We start from the raw sequence: 23218 nt of genomic DNA on the forward strand, positions 1-23218 counted from the left end.
CTATGTACACATTCTCTTCCACAGGTGGAGATAATGTCATTCCTCCTTTGAGATGTGAACCACATCACAAGACACCTAATTCAGTTTCCACTCCAAGGAATTGTTGTCCACTTTTATGCCATCGTTACGTCTGCTTTGACTCAGCTGCATGATGATTTATTCATTGCGGGCAATTAGACATGGAAATGATAATGAGGAGGATGTTGGATGGCTTTGTGCTGGAGTTATTATTAGGCCCTGCACATTTGATTCAGAGTTTGGTTTGTGACTGATTTATGCATGTCTGCAGCCTCTGGTTAGTTTAGACACATTGTTCTGACAAAGGTACAATATTTGGCTTTGCTTCTGAACATTCCAAGTTCCAATAGAAGAACCTGCAGTAAACAAAGATTTGTGCCAAGTCTTAAAAGGCCGAGCTGTCTTGAGCTTGAGACTGAACTACTGCAAATGCTGACAGCCCAAGACAACAATCTCCTACCCCCATGTAGCCGTCCGATTGTATTCATTCTCACCGACAATTAGAAACTACAATGACTGTAAAATCAAAATCAAAGCAACTGATTATTGATGTGAAGTTCTGGATACAAAAGCAAAGTCTCCAATTACAGATTACATATATAATATATAATATTATATATGTAATCTGTAAATATATGAATACCAAAGAGCCTAAAATCCTATGTGACTGCTGCTTTGAGTCTCATACTCAGGCTTGCAAGAACTCACACTCTCTCAAACTCTGCATTACTCTAGAATGTGAAAAGTGAGATCCTCAGTGAACAAAAATTGAAGATAAGTTTACTTCAATAAAAATAATTGCTTTTTCCTGAAAAACTGAAAGTACTCATTAATATATATTATTATTCCACATACCTATGGATTTAGAACCGTCCGGGTGATGCAGGCTAAATGACCATGTCAGTATTAAGAGTCTGCTACAAATAATTTTCAAATATTAAATTTCTTTATTGTACAGTTGAACCCAAGCAAAGGTTTGAGTGGACAAGAAGGGGAAGGTGGAAGAAAATCTGGAAGAGAGGGTTGATTACTCACAGATTATGTAATTTTATATAATTTCTCTTGCTTCCCTGGAGAAGGAAACATGTTCAAACCTTTCACCTACTCTCCAGTATTGACTCCATTGTCTGGAAAGTGCACTATGAACCAGTCTAGTTATTCCTTATAACAAAGTGATAGGTTTACCTAGCTCATATTATGATATGATATTAAATATTCATCATCCTATTACACCTTTTGTTGAAACAATAATCCCCTTGTAAATAGCTGACTGGAGACTTTCTTTCTGAAACTGTCTGACATTAATTTTTAAATTATAAACACGAACCCATTTGCCAGCATTTTACCCATATGAGGATGCTTAATTGTTGTTTTGCAATAGTCAGATTACTTCATCTGAAAGATAGTTTCTTTATACAGAAAAGGAATACATGGTCATAATTTATAAAAATGGGCATGTGTTCTGGTGTTTTCATGTTGTTTTTCAGATTGGTGGAGGAATTCTTGCCTTGGCACCTGCCCATCTCTTCCTTCAAATGCTATCGGATGGATCTTCTGGAACAGGGTCAGGTTCCCTTGCTGGTCAGGGCTGGTGAGAAGCCAAGGACAATGGCATTGGGTTTTGATCCTACTGCATGTACTGGCTTTGTGGGAACCTAGCCTGTTTGGATGCTCACCTTCCTAGACCTGGATGGAGGAGGGAGGACCTTGGACTTCCCACAGGGCAGGGAACCCTGACTGCTCTTAGGACTGGAGAGGGAGGGGAAGTGGGGAGTGGGGGGAGGGGGATGGAAAAGGGAGACGGGGGAGGAGGTGGAAATTTTTAATAATAAAAAAAATGGGCACGTGTTTAGATATACCACAATTAGTTAACACTGGACACAAACAGCCTTCACGTCAACTCACTATTGCTTTCATATATTCAGCAAAGAACTCCTCTGTTACATAAAAATCAAAAGAGAAAGACATCAACTGTCGTAAGATAAATAGCAACATCCTACCAAGTTACATCCCAATAATAACAATTAGACCATCAATTTCGAGAGACTGGGGGGGGGGATTTCAGAGATGGGGGATGTCTTAGTTTAATGTCTTTGTTGCTGTGGTAAACACCAGGACCAGAAGCAACATAGAAACGGTCATGTATCTTACATGTCCCTATCACAATTGATCACTGATGAGTCAGGACAGGACCTTAAGGCAGGAGCCTGGAGCTGGGAACCAAGGCAGACACCTTGGAGGAACACTGCACTGCACACTGACTTGCTCCCCAGGTCTTGATCAACTTGCTTCTTTATTCTGCTGAGAGCCTCCTCAGGAGTGACAGCAAGCTCAGAGTGAGCGTGACCTCATCAAACTTAACTAAGAAACACCCTGCTCCCCAAATTACCTACAAACTACCTGATGGAAACACTTAAGCAATTAAGGTTCCTCTTCTTCAGATAACACTGGCTTCTGCCAAGTTGATGAGAGAGAGAGAGAGAGAAGGAGAGAGAGAAGGAGGGAGAAAGAAAGACAGAAAGAAAGAAAGAAAGAAAGGAAGGAAGGAAGGAAGGAAGGAAAGAAAGAAAGAAAGAAAGAAAGAAAGAAAGAAAGAAAGAAAGAAAGAAAGAAAGAAAGAAAGAAAACATAAAACAAACAAAACCCCACTAACTAGGTCAGGGACACTGTAAGAGGATTTTGCCATGGGAACTTTTCACACAAAGTCAGTCACTATCTGAGTGTCCATTGGGAGGTAAGTGGTGAGGAGATTCCACTATGGAGAATTCATAACTCTACCTAAGGCATAATGTAGCAATGTAATAACTTAAGTTGTGGCACAGTTAGAGTCATATTGACTGTTTCTGATATTGTAAAGAAATAATAATTATTCTACCATAGAAACTATGTGAGTAATCTCTCTTTTTTTAAATATAATTGATCCCTTCAGAAGGTCTTAATTTTAACTTTTAATGTTATACTAGATCAATATACATTCCATGTAGAAACGGCAAAAAATTCTAAAATTATTAGTAAAAACTGAATTCTATTATCTTCAACATATATGTACTAGATATATAATAGAAATTTCATGTTAAACATTTGTCCACTGTATTTACAAGAATATGTGTATAGTGTAGATTCCTTTTGTTAACTGCTTTATTTTAGTAACCTATGTTCAACATAGGTTGATACAATTCTCAACTATACTATTTTCTTAATAAAGAGCATGTGCATTCCCAGAACCATTTAATTATCCAACTTTAAAAAAAAAATTACATTTGGGCTAGCAATGGTGGTACGAGCCATTAATCCCAGACTTGGGAAACAGAAATCAGGCAGATGTCTGTGAGTTTGAGACCAGCTTGGTCTACATAGACTTTCAGGCCAACAAGAACTCATCTTAAAACAAACAAGCAAACAAGAAATGCCTCACATTATATTTTTTAATTTTATTTTAATATTATATTTTGTATTAATTATGCATATGTGTGTGCATATGTGCACATGTAAATGCAGTTGCCTGTGGCGTTCGTGGCAGGCGTAGGACTTCTTGGAGCTTGGTGGTTTACGTTCCTGTGATCCTCTTGGTATGAGTGTTGGGAACTGACCTTGAATCCTCAGCCATAGTAGTTTGGGCTCTTAACCACTGAGTCATCTTTCCAACTCCAATCTTCATTGTTTTAAGTATAGGATTTGCTAATGTATAAATCTAGCTAATATTAAAAGGTATTTTAAAATGCAGTGGTACATGTTTTGATGTGTTGGATTGTCCCTCATGAGACATGTTTTCCCAATAGTACAAAAGCTTTCACCTCAGTTTGTCTTGTTTAGGGCTTCTATTGCTGTAAAGAGACACTATGAGCATGGCAACTCTTATAAAGGAAAACTTTTAATTGGGGTGGCTCAGTTACAGTTCATGGGTTCAGTCCATTGTCATCATGGCAAGATTTTGAAAAGGAGCAGGGGGCCCTTTGTCCCAGCCACCTGGCTATCTTACACCCAAAATAATCACACAGAAACTGTATTTATTAAAACACTGTTTGGACCATTAGCTCTAGTTTTTTATTGACTAATGTTTACATCTTAATTTATCCCATTTTTATTAGTCTTTGTATCACCAAGTGCCAGTGGCTTACCGGCAAAGATTCAGCATGTCTGACTGTGGCAGTTCCATGGCGTCTCTCTGACTCTGCCTTCTTCCTCCCAGCATTCTGTTTTATTTTCCCTGCCTACCTAAGTTCTGCCCTATCAAGGCCAAGTCAGTTTCTTTATTCATTAACCAAGACAAACAACACATAGACAGAAGGACCTCCTACACCAGCAAGACATGGCAGAGAGCAGGCAGACATGGTGCTATGGCTGTAGCTGAGAGTCCTACATCTTTCAGGCAACAGGAAGGGGTCTGAGTGTCAAATTGAGGAAATCTTGGGCAAAGAGACCTCAAAGCCTGCCCCCACAGTGACACACTTCCTCCAACAAGGTAGCAACTCCTAATAATGCCACTCCCTTTAGAGCCTATTTTCTTTCAAACCACCACACTTTGCTTTCTCCAAACACTGTTGGTCTTAATATTCTAAACCAATCTGATAAATGAGAATCCTAAGTCACGACTGAATGCACACCCTTCTGTTGCTGCTATATGTAGGCTCATTTCCCACCTAGAAGGCTATGTGTACTAATTTATGATTAACTATTTATTCATTTTTTAACCTTTTCTAATAATAGTCATCATCATTTTCTTACTGCATTCTAACATTCTTATTTCTCATGGGGTTAAAAACAAGGATTTATCTTGATTATTGTTTACCCATTCATTGCATTTCACCTATAAAAGTTTTTCATCAATGTAACTATTAAGTGTCATATATTTAAATATCATGATTTTTATTACCTATGTATGCTTTGTGTCTGTGTTGGGAAGACTTGCCAAAATATGACATAAATTCAGCAATTTTCAGCATATTTTATATACTGTTGATATTTAAATCTCTGCCATCTGGTATTTATGTTTCTGTATGACATATATGGTAAATATTTCCTACATTAATAAAGTGCTCTTAATCTACTTTAAACACAGCAATTTATAATGGTGTGATATTAAAATCTACCTCACTAACATATCAATTTATACTTCAGAATAATCATAACTTATGGCATATCTTTTTTATAACACACATATTTAATTGTTGGAACAGATTAAATATAGTCACTCTAGGTCTCAGTAATGACTCCAGGTCTGTCATTGTGTCTAACATCATCTTTTAGGGAAATTACGTTATTATTTAATAACTATCATCATGATACTTGCACTTACTCTAGGTTATATGTTCATATCAAAAGCTTTGCATCTTAGAACTACAGGTAAGAGAGAGCATGCAGAATTCATCTTTGGGGGTTGTATCACCCCATTCAATATAATCTTTTCTAAGTCCTTCTATTTACCTGCAAATTTCATAATTTCATTTTGGTTTACAGCTCAATAGTACATATATATCATGTACATATACCACATTGTCATTAGCCATTAATCAGTCGAAGGATTCCTTGCAATTAGCAATAGTGGCACTTGTGCCCTGGGGGCAAACAAATAATTTACATATAATCTTAAAGTGTCCAGTATTTTAAAATATCTTTTATTTGCTTATCTGTTTACAACACACATTTCTTGCTCACCAATCAAGTACTATAATGTGCAAAAGCTGTCCATGGGAGAAGAACAGCAAATAGCTCTCTAGAAGTGAGAATTGTCCTGGCTTATGGGCTGCATCCATTCCCATTACTGAATTCATGCACAAACCCAGAACAAGAATGGCTCTGAAACAGCAGTAGGTGACTCACCTCGAACAGGTGCAATACACCGGCATCCTCAGCTTTCCCATATTGACGTTATATTAATGTTAAATCAGTAATCCTGCCATGATTTGTTATGAATACATATAGTCAAAGTTAAATACTAAATATAATCTTTTTAATTGGATGATTCCTCAAGATAGTCAGTGACTATGGAAAGAGATATAAATATATTAAACTGTATTATTAGAAAAACTTGGATATAAGTCATTAAGATAAAACTCAATTCATCATTAATTGTTCTATTTAAGAATGACCCAGAATTATTTTTCCACGATAGTATAGAGGTACTTTTTCTAATTCCTGAACTAACTGAATGTACTGTCTAATCCCCGAACACGGAGGCAACTATACACTGTTTGTTCTGGGTGTACTTTTTTTTAACAAGGTGCTTAGCTATCACAAACAGCAACATTTGCCACAATTCTGTGACATCTCTGGTCAGAGTGAGAGCAGATGAAGAAGTGAGTATTCCTTCTGCCACATGGAAGCTGGCTACAGAGGGTGATTTCACAGCCTTCACTGTAGGGAAATCCTTCCTATTTGGGGGATCTTAGGTCTCCTATGGGCAATAATATTATTTCTGTGATACAGAAGGTCATGTAAGACTGACTTTGTAATAATTTGCTTGCAACATCTGCCGATGTGACAAGAAACCCATGTCCCCACGATAAACTCATTTCCCCCTTTTTTGTGATTAATTCAGATGAGAAAAATGTTTGATAATTTAAACATGTGTATATTGGTATTTATCAGTTGTCATGTTGGTGGATCACATTGGTAGATCCTGTAGACTGTGGTCATTTTAATTTTACTTACGTCTAATAGTTATGTGAGGGTAGCATGCTATGCTCTCTGATTTTAACAGATGAGTGTGCTCTTCAGCCATAATTTGAACATAATGGGGCCAAAGTATCAATTACATTTGAAAATCATGTAGAATTTCTTTGAACTGAGCCAACTGATCACCCAATATCATCACCTTTGTCATCATTAACCTCTTTATAAAAAGAGATGTTTAACCCAGAATGTCTCAAAGGCAGCAAAGTAACATTATGTTATGAACAGATGTTCAGTCCTTGCCTCAATTCAATTAGCATGTTACCAAGAAGAGGGTACCGTGCAGGGAAGAGTGATTAACATCTCTGGACATTTATCTGGTTTTGATCTTATACCATGTGAAGACATGTGATAGATGATTTCTGAACCCCGCTTTGACTTGGTAGCACATTTTACTTTCCTGCATGCACTTGACCGTAGTCCATTTGAGAACCCTAAAAAAATCTACCGTCTTCTAGGTGGTCTATGATCAACATAAGTGCATTTCTCAGAGTTCTCAACATAGGGAACTCAGGCATCAAGGCACCAGCAAAGTTGTCTCGTGAGGGCTCAGTTTCTCCATTTCGAGTCCCTTACTCTGGTGGTGTGTAGTAGAGAGCTCAGATTTCCCAGCACTTTCACATGGGAAGACTGAAATGTCCACAGTCGCCTTGCAAAGTCCCCATTTCTTCACCCCATAATTCTGGAGATGATCGATGATCGTCTCAATATACAGACCTCAAATATGTTTATTGTCAGGTACACATTTGTTTGGTCATATAATTACATTATGTGTTTTGTCATTAACAAAAACTAATCTATATACCCATAGCTGTTGTTTTATTTGTCTACTCATACTGGGGTCTAATTTCTATGGTAAGTTATTTAGAAGATAAAGGTTTATTTATTTGAACTGGGTCTTAGGAATTGAGTCTCTGCAAGGTGATGAGGATTATTAATCATCAGTGTAGAGGCCTATCATTCACTGCAGGAAGCCATATATAAAGCAGGAGAGAGACAGTGCACACACAGAAACTCGCACACTTAATCACACGTAATGTCCACACACATGACTGGACACTCTCACACCGGTACACAGGTGATGTCTATTCTGCTCACTGCCTTGTGATTCACTTTGACATTTTTAGAGACTGTCAACAATTCATCCATGACCAGAACAGGCATGCAGTCTGCACTTCCATTACTCTACATTAGCCTCTTTATGACACATGCAGTTTACATGTGTTATTAGCAACAGACGACAGAATAATACCCTATACACATAAGCAACTATAGCCATACCCGCCATTCACAATGCAGTTCCAGATTTGTTGCCAAACTTGGGTGGCATAAAGCCATGGTAGGTGAGAAACCTGAAGCTTCTCCAGTGAGTCATCTTGATGCCTATAAAAGAACTCCCCCAAAATGATTCTAAACCACTTAATTCAAGTAGAAGTTCACTTTCTATTTCCTTATAGTTTCTACACCTTATCTAGTAGATCATGGTTCCAATAAATAAAGCAGTATACACACAGTTCATGGAATAATAACTTCCCCCTTCAGTACACAAATACAATTATTAATGATAATAATGAAGGAAGGAAAGCAAAACACCATGATAAAAATATTTAAGAATATTCAATATTTTGTTTAATTCTAAAATATTTTATGTAAATAGCCTTTTCTTTCTTCTTATGATGTTATGATAAAATACAACCTCCTCTGGGTCACTTGTAGCAATGCGTTATTTTTACACAGTTCTAGAATCTGCAAAGTCCAAGACTGACGTACCAGCATGGTAGGTAAATGGTGACAATCAGTTGAGAGGAGAAAACACCACACTGGGTGCTCACAGGTGGGGAGAATGGGAAGAATCACTTCCTGAGGACGCTGTCTGTGAAGCCCAGGCCCATTAACGATTGTTTTTCTTTGAAATCTAATCAAATTATAAGACTCTAACTTCCTAAAAGCTTCATATTGTATATTACATTTTTTTTTAATGTATGGAACTTGAAGGTTTTATAGAAATCACCAGACTTTCACTTGACAAACTGACCATGTATGGGCAACAACAGGGATTATTCAATATAACAGGGTAAATATGCCAGATTGTACACAAAGGCTTCAGCAAAAGCTTACTGCAAACGAATGTAATGATTGGAGAAACTGTTATTATAATACCTCTCATTCAAAGACAAGCAAACATTCTCTTCTATGGAAGATCTTAGTGGCTTGAGTGGACCTTCCCTCAATGTTGAAGGAGAATCTTTTATCCTACTGACTGTTAATTAATACAGTTATTCACTAAATGGCTTTAATAGTCTATAGAATCACAGGCACTAAAGGGCTTCATTTTCTCTCAACTATACTTATGTAGTAGGCTCATAGCATGACATAATCTACAATTCTTTCATGCATGCAGATTCACAAATATCCATAGAATTCAATAATCAATTTTGGAGGTAAAAAGGACCTTAACTGTTAAAATTTCCTGCTATCCCACATATTGTCAAGCTTTCCAATGGATTATTTTACCCATAAAAATGCCAAAGTGTAAAATACAAAGTTTTCATTTGATCACTATAGCATCCCATGCACCTGCCACCTTTTTGTATGATTATGGCAAGTCCTTTAATTATACAGCTAAACATGTTTCCCTCATAAAATGAAGTTATTGGCTCATATTGCATTTGAGTAAAGTCTTAAATTGTAGAGGATATTTTAAATTTGGCAATATATTTTTCATTTATCTGTATTAAATTTTACAGTGCAACAGATAAAAATCGAAGATTTTTCATGATATGTAAGAGATTCCACAGTAGTTTGCCACCCAATTATTTATTTATAAATTAGATAGGGGATCTCAGTGAGTTATGATTCCAAATTGAAAAGAATATTTAAAATATTCCTCACACTGGAGAAAGTTTAGATGGCTGAACACTTAACAATGTGTTTGCTATACATGCCTGATGATCTGTTTGCTCTCTGAAAGGAAAGAATCTGTTCTACAATGGTGTCCTCTGACTGCCACATATGTGTTCTGGGACACATATTACACAATCCTTAACAATAACTGAAAATATAAAACCATCAAATAGCAGCACAGTTAATTCTAGCACATCAACATTATTGTGAAGGTTACCTGGACATTTCTTTCTGTAGTGAGACTACTTACTAATTGTTTCTTAGCATTTTACAAGAGAAAAATATATCATCATTGACTAGGTGCAACAGTTCCGTCAACCATATATTCTTCAAAATACCATGTTACATACGGCAAATGCATAATGTGCTATATAAATAAGATATAGGAAATAAAATTTCTAAGATAATAGATCTCATCCAAACTGAATTTTACAAGGCATATAAATTGCTAGAACACTTTTAAACAGAAGACTCTAAAAGGAGCACTGTCCTAAATGTTGCTGAGTCAGTGACATGAGCCCCAAAAATTGCACTAAAAATTTCCTCATATTCTAGTCCAGAAAATATGAGATTATTTTTCAAATATCACCAAGACCTCCAACATTTCAGTCAACCACTGAGAAAAAGTCAGAGTCTTCACCATGCATAAACAACCCACAGCTGGGCACAGTATATAAGTCAAAGTCCATGGTACTATTTAAAAAGATCAAGTGACCATCAAGGTTTCTGGTGATACAGAATACACCAGCTGCATAACTAGACAGGAATTTAAAGTCAACAGTAATTGTGTGTTTTATAAAATAATTGTCTAAAACTTTTCACAATTCTGCCCCTAAAAATCTGGGGACCCAGTGCTGTTTATAACAAGAGATGTCTTAGAAGGCTCTGAACTCTTTATCTCTCTTTTCTATTCAAACAAAATGCACAGTTTCAAAATATAAGACTTTTCTCATATAAAACTCAATTTCTTGGCATTTTTCATTTTCTTATATTTGTGTACCATGAAATAGCCTAAGTGTCCAAAGAATGTCCTAATATTTCTGTTCATACAGCTCATTATTCATTAAACTGTAGTTTTCAAAATTAAAAAAACAAACATATACTTTGCAGTAACTTTAAATATTATGTCACTTAAACATCGTCTGATTTCTCCCCCAATTCTGTCTTCCCAAGCACACCCCTTCCCCTTTAACTGTAGCTCTGCAGTAGCGAGCCTGTCCTGATTAAATGAGACTGCACCAGAAGCTTACTAAAGTCAACATATCAAACATTTATGGCGCTTTGAGAAAACGATATTTAAACTCAAGCTTCATCAGAAGATGCAGCATCACCTCCATATTCCTGGGAAGAGCTACACCGAAGACAAACAAAATCCATCATTTCCCAGTGGAAGAGCGTGCACTCGTTCAAGCAAGGCTATGATGCATTTTCGGAAATAAATACTCAGAATGTGATATGTAGCTCCCACTGCATCAGAATGAGGGGAAAGGAACCTCACTGGTTTTAGCCACTTATTAGGAAACGCCCCGCTGTGCCCAAGCTGCATGAAGAAAACCCCATTAGCAGCAAAAGAGCCTTGCAACCTGGGACACTTCTGAAGGACAAGCAGTCAAGGAAAGGAGCCTTACGTTCTTGAAAGGAGGTGAAGAGCATCTGAAACCTGCTGTTGCGGCTGCCCTCGTCCGCCCACATGCGGATCACCCCCAGACCTGTGCGCAGCATCACGTCGTTAGCCACGGTGCTGCAGAACTTGGCCTTCAAGTCCTCCACAGAGCTGCTTCCGTCATACACGGCCACGAAGTTCCTTTTGCACTCATTTGAATTCTGCATCTCATAGTCCAAGAAACGTAAGTAAATCTGTAAAACAAAGACAAAACAATCTGTTCCTTTCACAAATTCAGAGCAAAGCTAGGAGCTCCTTCTTTCTTTCCAGACTCACAAGACAGTCTTGATTGCAATCAGCCCCATTATTTCCCCGTGTGGGCCACAGGCAACAAACTCGTGCAAAGCAAATTATCTGTAATATTCTTTTCAAGTCTTAGTATGCTATTTAAAAAAAAAAAAAAAAAAACTTAAATGCACCATTTCCTTTAGCTAAGTTTTTTTTTTTTGCCCAGATGATCTGATGTCATCCCGTGATGTATCGGAAATCAGATATTAGCAGCTTTCAAAACTTATATACTACTTAGCTTTACATATGGAAGTACTTTAAATATTTCTTTATGAACTCTTGTTCAAGCGCCTTCTTGTTTTGTTTTGAAAAATTTTATATAAAGGACAATTTACAGTAAAGCAGTGAAAGACAGCTTTTGATTTCAGCCTGTTTAGATCACAAGTATTCAGTCTTGTGGTGTAGCATACCAAAACATTTTAAAACACCAGTCTAGCTATTTTCATCATACTTAAAATCAAGCCACTTAACTAAATCTACACAAATAAAAGTTAAATTAGCATTTAAGGAATACAATGTGCATTGACACCACTTCATTTGTCATCATTGAATGCTCCCAACAGTTTTGCGAATCATATGAGGGTGTACTCAGATGTGACAACTCAAGAGGATAGTTAACAAGTGAGACATGAGGCCTCTGGCCCCACTGTCCACACTCTTCCTCAAAGATGGTTCATGGTGAAGCGACGTTGTCTGACTCCTCCAAGTGTATTCAGAACCACAAGTGATTGGTTCCCGTAGGAATCAGACTACAATACTTGTTGATTCTTTAGTTCACCCACTGCAATATCCACAGTCTCACAGGCACAATTTAAATAACAGTAAGTTAGGAATGAAGCTCTCACAACGTGTGGTGAATCATGACAGCAATACAGAATGTGACACTGAATTATATACACCAAAAGTAAGTGAAACAAATTAGTGAAGGTGCAATAAGAATGATATATGAATAAAACTGACCTCCTTTGAACACACCAGTTATTTGTTTATATTTTATTTTTTCAATCATGAGTATCTATACGCTATTCTGTTTAAACTAGACTTGCTTCATGCATACAAACAAAGGTGTACATTTATTTTAAGTTCATCTTTGCCTTTCTGTATTCATTTTTGTTGTTATTTCAAGAACTATGGAATGTGTGGGGCAGCTTTCTCTACACATCTGGGAATGTCTATTCTATTCTAAGTTAAAATTTCACTATTTCAGTTAAATACAAATATATTATTGCCCTTGTGTGTTATTAGGAAATAGACATTGGACCCTGTAGAGTCTCTTACAAATCAGCTGTATGCCTTTTCTCCTAAAACAAGATATTTTAGCAATTTCCTAAACAATCTGTGTGACTGCCAGGTTCAGTCTCTGTCATGTCTTCCAAGTCTCTCCAGGTAAATATAACACTTTTGAGTACGAAGTCAGTGATCCCATGCCTGTGCCTCAAGTCCTCACCTGAGGTGCAGTACAATCATTGAGGCGCCTTGCTTAGGCAAATGTCTTCCCTCTTCCTTCCAGGACTGTGTTTCTTTCCTCAGGTTCCAAGTTTTGTGCTGCAGGTGCAGCAAGTCTTTCCTTGTAGAAACTGGTCCCTTACTGTAGCAACTTTTTCCCAGTGTGTTTCAAGGTTGAGTTCAGATACTACATTCCCAGAAAACAACCTCCCACTGCAGCCTTTTTCTTCATACCCTCCATGCTCGATTAGAATTGGTCATATTTTAAACTATGCTTCCCATGGCACTTCTTCTCTATTCAACTAACTACAATTTCCATTTTCTTTACTAATTTCATTTTATTGGCATTTATCATATATTTATGGGCTGTCCATACCTCTGACATTTTTTTGAGTATTATAAATAATAATTATGCACACAGGTTACCGTCAATAGTAAGAACTGTTTAACATAACTCTCAAAAAACTATGACTGAGATCTAAAGTACATAATGTATATGACAATATATTTTATACCTGTGTGAGTTGGAAATGAGCTGTGGTAACTCACACCGGATCACCACGACAAAACTCTGAGAAGCTATTCTGGATGAATTTGAAGTTAGCTGGCTAATCAACACCACACACAACACATAGTCAAAGGAGGCACCCTCTGTTACTATGGCCAGGTCATTGCTTTATTTTATTTCACACAAAAAATTATTAACTACTACTCCCATCATCCATGTGGAGCTTATTCTCCCCAATATAATAAATTTCTGAAATTATCTGCAGTATTCCAGAAATGTCCAGTTTAAGAAAGTATAATTTTGTTTTGTTTTTGTTTGGGGACAGCACAACTGTTTTAAAAAGTGCTTGGGTTTTTGAAGATCCTGCCAGCCAAAGGAGGGCAGGGAATCTTTCTCTAAAAGTTTGGTCCTCTTCTTCTTTCTTTTCTGGGGATATATTGTATTTAAGTGTTCAGGAAACATCTGGAAGATGTTCTTAACTACTTCCTCTTCCCAGTTCTCCAAGTCCAGTCACTTTGTTTTGCAAAAGATCTCCTCTGCCTACACGGCTAAGGTGGCTTATTGGGGTCAAAACTCGTCTAAAAGTGTGACGAGTTAGAAAGCTACGCTCCAGATGTGAGGACAGATTAGCTGAAAAGTTGTTATTGAGACAAATCAGATAAAGGGAACTTTGGAAAACAGTTCTTTCATTTCAGGTTTGAAAGCCAGGTGGGTTGTGCTGTTATCTAATAGAAGGGAACAAGGAAGGAAGAAAAGATTGTATACTCAAGAAAAGAATATGGCAGGCTCAGTTTGGTTGCCAAAATAAGCACAGGGACACAATGTCAGTCCAGGATTAGGTACCCAGGGGTTTAAGAGAACCAATAGCACCATTGTATTGGTGTTGGGTTTTCTTTTTCTCTAAATGATCATGTCATGCTGCCTTTTAAATATTTGTATATGTAGATCTGTGGGACTCCCACCCTTGGTTAAAGAAGTTACTTGTTGCTGTGGATAATGGCCAATTCAGTAACATTTCTGTTCCAAGCGCTAAATGTCTCTGGAAGTGTTCGGTCATTGAAAAATCATCCATACACCTCCACACCCCTTCCAGGCTCAGGAAGCATTGCAGAAAGGGGCAGGTAGAGTATCTGAGCTATAGGGTTTAGAAGAGTAATGGGAAATCTGTTCTCTGCACATGACATGGCCCTTGTATACATGAACGCACAACAGCAGAGGCCTATATAAATTCTAAGCAAGATTGAGTCAATTAAGAAAATCCAGTATGGACATGGGCATGCGGGGCTCTCAAGACTCAGGCCCAGCTGAGGAGCTATTGGCAGCTGATGGCCTCTGGGGGTAGGAGTAGTTATTCTTTTTTTAGGTATATGTCCATCTAAACACCTCAGTGGATGATCCAATGCCCATTCACATGTATGGAGATGCAACTGGATTCAGAAAATTTAAGTAAATAAAATATAAGGTGGACGTGAAGCTGGGAAGGTGTGGTAGGGGTGCCATGGGGAAAGTTAGAACGGGAAAATGAGTTGTGGCTATGAACAAGTCACATCTATACCAGCATGACACTTTCAAATCATAAATAACATTAATGGAACAAACATAAACCTGAAAAATGTTAAATCTAAACTTTTTACATATGAATCACTGTGTCTTTCCCATACTCAGATGAAGCGCTTTTTAAAAGAACGTGTTTTTCAGATGATCTTTTTTAGGAAGCTGGAGAAGAGATTAATCAGAGGAATGTGAGCGCCTGAAGTAGGACTCATAAACTCTGTTTCTTAGATTCTTTTCATCATGTTGCTTTGCAGTGTCCTGAAGAATAGTCAGTAATCTGAAAGCCCTATGAAAATTAAATGAGAATCTGCCGATTTTCATAAGATAACAAAAATGTTACATGCACGAAAAAGTCAGAATATACACATATTCTAAACTACTCAGCAATAAGCCTGGTATAGTTCATCACTCTCAAAAGAACATACAAATTTAATGGAAAAACATACAGTTTTACCAGCCAGAATAGGAGATATGTCACAGTCCATTATTTTTTTAATGTAGCATAAAGTGACCATGAATATCAGTAGTGTTACAAAGTTTAACAACAAAAGCTAAATATATATCTACAGAAAGAAAAATAGTGAAAGAAAATGATTAACCAAATCAAGACCGAAAAAAAAGTACATATTCGTTTGACCCTTTCAAATCCAGAGACTTCAGGGGCATAGTATGCCTGAGCCCTTTCCCAGTTTCTTATTCTGTAAGCAGAAACACAGACTGGAATAGTAATTCATTATTATTAGAAACGAGTCTGTGTGTATCACTCTTGGCCACGAATTAATATATTTTCACAGCTTCTGACAACATATTAGTGTAAAAAGAGATTAGTGCAACATCACATTCGTACAACAACAGCAGATTATTTCAGCAGCGGATTAAAGCAAGAACCGTTGAAGATAAAGAAAACTGATACTTAGAAAAGTCAGGTCACATTTTCAAAGTGACACAGGAGACAGAGCCTTGTATGTACTTGCACTTCAGACTGCCTGACACCAAGCTACCTGGTATCTTCATGGCATTCTATGTAGTCTTGAGGAAAACTTTTAGAAAATGTTCATGTGACATATATTTCAGAGGAAAGTAATCTACTTAAGGAAAACCATTTTAAGTAGAGGAAAGGAAGGGAGTTGGGAAAGGAGAGAGGGGAAGAGAAGAGAAAGAGAGACAGACAGAGGAAGAAGGGAAGAGGCAGGAAATGTCCTGTCTACCCCTTCAGAAGAGGAGGAGGATGAAGGAGGAAAACAAATTTTAACAAAATAAAAACAAATTGGGAAAAACCCTATGAAGTCAGGTCTTTCCAATTTCACAAAAGAATCTCAGAAATGTGTTGCTGGAGAATTTAAAAAAATAAAAACCTCAGAGATAATAAATGTGCCCCTTTGAAATAAAGGACTATCTTAAAAAATAACTTTAAAATTAGGACTATTAAAATTGAGGTAGTGCTCTAGTTACAAAGTCAGCTGGCATACTGGACCCAAGTTTCACATGTGACATTCTACACTGTCTGTGCACCCATGTAGTCACTGGCTGCCATATGTTCCTGATGAAGAGTGATGGGCAGTACCTGCCTTTAACTTACTTCTATATCTCAAAGTTTTTTTTTTTTATTTCACATGGAACTCTGTCTATGAAGAAAGTACACAACTGCCTTTAACAGGTTTTTATGAACACTTCTGAAGCCTTTATGATTATTTAGAACTTCAAGTTTTCTTTTTAATAGGCAAATAAAGTGTAGGGGTATGGCGTTTCCTTCACTGGAATGAGATGTGTCCATATGTAAGTTAAATTTTTTCAATAAAAAAATCTGATCAAAATTTTCCTTACTAGCTCCAGTCTCTATCGTATAAAATTTCTCCTTGCAGATTTCAAAAATATCTTTCTAGTCTTGGAGAACAACTTCCCTCAAACATTGGCCCAAATCCCTTCCAACAGCCTCCCACAAATATTGGCCCAAACCCTTGTCATTGCATATTTTTATGAGAATAACCTTAGATATTTGTTTATATAAAAGAAATACAGAAAAATCTTAATTTTGGAAAAAATTTATGAGCCTTTTAACTCAGTGGACATCTAAAAGTGTTGAGTGTTTATCTTATGTGAAATATGCTAGACCTTTTATTTATTTCTTTCCTTCGAAAATTAATCCAACATTTGGAAAAATGGTTCAAGGGTTAAAAGCAATTTTTGCTCTTTTAGAGGACCCAAATTCAGCTCACAGAACCCACTGCTGGTGGCTCCAGGGGATCTAATTTCTGCTTCTGGCTTCTGAGGGCACTTGCACTCATGTGAGTTTGTGTGTGTGTGCACACATACACATATACACATGCATGCACATGTTAACACACACACATTCACAAATGCATAATTAAAATGAACTAGTATAAAAATAAAACAAAGCAAATATTGATCATCTATTGCATCTATGCTTTGGTTCTTTTGAGAACTTTCACTTTTTACCACCAGCTTGGGTTTAGGCTAAGTGTGCATATTCACTTGCTAACCATAACCACACCTTAATATGAAGCAGTCTCATTTTAAAAACTATTAAGATAGTCACTATGACTAGAGTCAGTGTATAAGATTTGTGACACAGTGATTCCATGCAAAAGAGTTATTTCAGGTAGCAAATGAAAAAAATAAGAAAGAAGAAACTCTCTAGTCCCCCAGTGAAGGAAAGAGAAAATAATAAACAGAATAATGTAGAACTCTGGTGAAACAGTCAGATCTCTTCTCAGTGAATCATTTTGATGTATTCCTCTTTTTGATGTGTTCACTCACAAAGAGTTGGAAATGACAGGATGATTCACTGAACAAGACATGGAAACCATTTTTGGGGGTATCTGTTCTCCAAATTGCACTAATGTGGAAGAAAGCACCAAGTTTTATATGCAAAACAAGCAAATTTAGCTGAACTTACTAAACATTGCATTGACAAAGATATTTTAATACCAGGAGCTCAGAAGTTCCTCCTCTCATGTCATGATGATATGGATCTATCATCATGTACTGGGGCAATTATTTGAGACTCAACAGTAAACTTGATCACAATAAATGAAAGTTGAGTCATCCATAGGTCTGACATTCATGGTTTCAAGACCACTGGACACCTTAATATTTGAACAACCACAGTATAAAGGCCTGTGCACGGCGAGGATTTTGTGGTTGCTATTTGTGACTAGACAGTTCAGGAATATATCAGTTTGAATGCTACATGAATTCGGAAGACACACAGAAAAATAAATAAACATGTTGTAAAATAAAACATATTAAAGTGATTTCAGATAGATATAAAAAAAAACAAAAAAATGAGTAGCCCTATACATTCTCACATCCTACAATTAATATTTTATTTAACAAGTTATACTAAAATTTTCTTGGCTGTTATCTACTATGTTAAGATTTTCATTTTTCTCATATTTGAGATGAAGAAGGCAGATTTAATCCTTAGACCTTTTGAGGCATTTTCTCGTTTTCAATTCTAATCGTTACTCCCGTCTATCGTCACACAAATCAACCTCCACTTCAGTAGACCTATTTAAAGTGACCACTCATTACCGTGCAATCCCCAGCTTAGGAGGACTCTTAATTTATATTTAACCGCCGTTCTGGAACCTGAAATTACATGTTCTCATACTTCCAAGCTCAACACCACCTTTCATGCCTTTGGCTACCTTCATCCCCAGAAAGATTCCTTGGTCCCCTGGCTCCAAGTTTCCCTCTGCTGTCTGTAAAGAAAGCTCTGCTGTGTGATTAGATTAGACTCAGCTGGGCCACCTCCTTTTGCTCTAAGTCATCTGACTGACAGTTTCTCTGGTATCCCTCAAGCACCCTTTACCAAGCAATTTAATTTATTGGAACCAGATGTGTGCTGTTATGACATGCTTACAAAGTGAGAACTGGGAGTGGAAATTGAGGATGTTTCATAGGTACCTGCCATACACATGGATTATCACACAAACAGCTAAACAGTTTGGTGTTTTATGAAATACAGATTTTTTTTCATCTTTTGAAGTTGAGTTGACTATAAGTGAACTTACGATATTTCAATTTGTTAACAAATTTAAATTTAATTTGAAATAGGAAAATTATGTGGAGATAACAAAAGGTTGATTTTTATTCTCCCAAGGCACTACTCACTCTCCTTGGCACATGCTTTGTGAAACTTTGGATCCTATCCCCTATGATACTTGAGTGAACTTGTTCGTTTTTCTGAATATAGCGGTTCTGAGATATCAGACTGGGACAGAGATTTTGAGATATTATCCTTGTCCCAGCCCTGCTACTAGAGAGCTAAATGTCTGAGCTAGTCTCAGAACATATATTTATGGGATTTGGGTTTTTAACAAGATTTTCACATATTACTCAGAAATTACTTGATTTTTAATTATTATACAATACCCCTGCAATATTCTTCCCTCATTTCTTCCCTGGAATATCATTTGATCTGCATAATTAGCACCAATCCCTTAGAAGATTAAATTCAAACCTGTTTACCTCTACTATAAAATACAAATTACAGTTCCTAAAACAATGTAGATTAAGGAGACTACTATTATGCTCTTTCTCTCTAGATACAGTTTACCTTAAATTTTACATGTGTTTTCTAAATACATTTGTGATCATTTCAGCACATTTAACATTTATAGATATGTACTGTATTGTGGCTATACTTATCACTCATTACCTTGTCTTATTTCCCTCCACCCCAATCTTTACTGCCCTTTGTCTAAGTAGTTACTCTCCTTTTTTCATGCATTGTCTTATCCACTGAGTGTTGTAGAATTTGCTTACAAACTCAAGAGCAATGGGAACAAGAGATAGGGACCATTTTACTACAACATTGTCAACTTAGCAACAGCTACAAAAGAAGAAAATGACATCTCCTCTGGCAACCTTTAATTGCCAATGGTTTCTTAGAAAGGTAGGTCCTTGTCTTAGGATTTCTACTGATATGAAGAGATCATTAAGATTGGCCTCTTGGTAAGACTTTCTCAGATGGGCTGTTTGCTAGAGGCAAGCCTGTCTCATTTAAAGAAAGGCTTCCTGACTCAGCCTTAGCTGCAAAACTTTGTAGCTCTTTTATGAGGCCATGCCACAAAACACTTAAACGGTGTTTCTGAATAGCCAACAGCATGTTTCTTGGTGGTGCCAGGGACCCTGAAACATCATAGAGTTGTGGCAATAAACATGGCTCTGACAGGTACCTCCGCCATGAGGCTGGAATCTCAGAAAGCTAAGGAATGGGCTGAATCCAGTCGTCAAAGCCATGGCTTTAATCCTACTCATATTGTTTAGCAAATTAAAGACTCATGTGGTCAAAAAAAAGAGAGAGAGATACAGTAAAGATAGATTCAAAGATTAAAAAAACTCTAAATGGTTTATAGTTTGTTAAAAATATATGTAAGCTTGGGAGAGAAAAGAAAAAGGATAAAGTCCTTGAGAGAAAGAAAGAAAGAAAGAAAGAAAGAAAGAAAGAAAGAAAGAAAGAAAGAAAGTTGTTGGATGTGGTGGCACACACCTTTAATCCCAACACTCAGGAGGCAGAGACAGGCAGATCTCTGTGAGTTCAAGGACAACTTGGTCTACAGAGTGGGTTCCAGGACAGCCAAAGATACACAGAGAAACCTTGTCTCAAAAAGCCAAAAATGAAAAATAATAATAAAGGAAATGTAGTTTAAAATAAAGCCCCGTAAATATGGAAAATACACAGAGAGTCTGGATACACTCACTATGTTATTGTGTTGTCTTTAAATTGTTTGATGGCTGAGGAAGGAACAAAAGCTGCTAAAAGATATTTGATTATAAATGCTGTTGGATTAATTTGACATATATTTTGAAAATGCCTTGACTTCAAACTATAAGTCAAAAGTATGTTACTTTGGAGAAGAGGTTTTGCTTTTTTTTTTTTTTTTTCACAGAAAATGAGAAGTTGTGAATTCATTCCAGGTTAAGAAAAATTAGGTTTGATCTAGGAAGACCCCATGAGAAATCTCTGATAGGAACGGATGGCCCAGATGTCTGAGTTCTATATCCAGAATATCCTCAAGATGGCTAGCTGAGATGATCCAGACTCACAGAGTACTCCAGGCAGGACTTGACCATATTTCTAAATTTTCTTTAAGTCCCCATAAGATTATCAGCACTCCTAATCAGCAGGTAGTAGCCTGGAAAACTATGCCCACATTCCCCAAACATGGATAAAGGATGCTTTTCTTTGTTTAGAGTGTTGGCTACAAGTTGTATAGGTAATGGTCAGGAAGAAAGCTAAACAAGGGAAATTCGATTCAGAGTTCTCATTTTGAAAAGAGGGCAGGGGGGTGCTGTGGGCAATGGTTTTACTCTGTAAAGATGTTTCTTGTACTTGTTTAATAAAATGCTTCTTGGCCAGTATCCAGGCAGGAAGTATATTTGGGGTGACCAGGCAGGAAGTAGAGGTAGGACAATAAGAACAGGAGAATTCTGGGAAAAGGAAAGAGTCAGTTTGCAATCATTATCCAGACACAGAGGAAGCAAGATATGACCGCTTCACCGAAAAAGCTATCAAGTCACGTGGCTAGCACAGACAAGAATAGTGGGTTAATGTATGATGTAAGAAAGAGTTAATAAGAAGCCTGAGCTAATAGTCCAACCAGTTTATAATTAATGTAGGCCTCTGTGTATTTCTTTGTGACTGAACAACTGCAGGACTGGGTAGGACAGAAAACTCCATCAACACATGACAATCTTATAAAATAAAACATTCAATTGCAGTGGCTTGCTTCCAGTTTAAAGGTTTAGTCCATTATCATCATGGCAGGAAGCAAGGCATCATGTAGGCAAATATGGCACCAGAGAAGAAGCTGAGAGTTCATACGTCTTAAGTAACTGGACGTAGTCTGTCTCACTGGGCTTGGCTTAGCATATATGAGATCGCAAAGTCCACCTCCACAGTGGCATATTTCCTATTCCAACAAGGCCACACCTCTTCCAACAACCCACACCTTCTGATAGTTCCACTCACTATAGGACTCAAAAGGTCCTCCTCTAGGCAGAGTTGAATGGAACGTGGCCCACATTGTGCAGCAGTTGTTATTCCACTTAAAGTCATTATCTACAAATACCTAAAGTTCAGCCCTCATGGAATTCAAGTTCAAATTCTTACCACAGTTTGATCTTCCATTATCCCCTACAGGTGACCTTTGTCTGAATGAGATCTAAAACTCGACACACTAATTCCTTTCCTACAGCCTTGTTCTAGAATCGTCACACACACAAAAGCCTGTTCATAGAAGGAAATGTGTTTATACCCCACATGGTTAACTCAAAACTACCTCTATTATCCTGACCCTGCTTCTTTTATTCTATTTGTAAATGGCCCATCATGAAATGGATTTCCAACGTTATTTGTTCTCTGGCTTTCCTTGGAAATGATGGCTGATCACATTTCTAACTACGGGGTCACTTACATTAATAAATAAAATATTAGTACATATCCTTTTTGCCAAATGCTAAGACGCAAAAAGCATTGTATATAAATTTTAATCGTAACAAGCAAACTCTTTATCTGTGTAACTGTTTACTATGCAGGGTCAGGAGAGAGTCATTCAAATATTTACAATGTCCCATTTCAATCTTGACCTATGCTTTGATAGTTTAGTCTCGTAAATCACTATGCTATCCATAAAAATAGGAAGTTCACAACTGTAGGAAACCTTGCTTTTTGGGTTTCTCCACAGCATTCAATGGCATTTCTTGTCCTCTCAACCTCTAATTGAACAGAAAAGGCTGTTACAATAGAACCCTCTTGGTTCAGCTCTGCAGGCAGTGTCCCCTTCGGGTCACCCACTGCCGGATTCTGTGACAGGCAGGTGCACTAGGCATTGTTCTAGGAGTATACAAAAGACAGATTATCTGCCAGCTGGAAGAAGGAGGCGTGTGTTTATACTCCACTTTAACACCGAAGTGACGCGGTGCTGCTAAAGAGAGCAAGGTGCTGTGTTTACAGTTCCTGTGCACAAAAGCTGGCTTTTTCAAAATGATTTCCATTCATAAAGGTGAAGAAAAACAAGCACTTTACTGAGAATCCACAAATTGTATGTAAGATAAATTTAGCTCTCTGATCATCCAGACAAGTGTTTATGACTTTGTATTACAAATATTAATTCCTTAATTTATAAAATATCTTT

The 23218-nt window shown here is 37.1% G+C and overlaps 1 protein-coding gene across 2 annotated transcripts in view; it reads right to left on the reverse strand.

Annotated features, from left to right (window-relative positions):
- The window catches only part of Neto1 (neuropilin and tolloid like 1), a 112689-nt gene that overhangs the window by 21372 nt on the left and 68099 nt on the right, over window positions 1–23218 (reverse strand). For both annotated transcript variants that reach the window (XM_057789008.1, XM_057789007.1), the window contains exon 7: window positions 11223–11451. In XM_057789008.1, coding sequence (XP_057644991.1) covers window positions 11223–11451 — 229 coding nt within the window. The remainder of the gene's footprint in view (window positions 1–11222; window positions 11452–23218) is intronic.

Source organism: Chionomys nivalis, chromosome 14 (genome assembly GCF_950005125.1).
Source record: "Chionomys nivalis chromosome 14, mChiNiv1.1, whole genome shotgun sequence".
NCBI lineage: Eukaryota > Metazoa > Chordata > Mammalia > Rodentia > Cricetidae > Chionomys > Chionomys nivalis.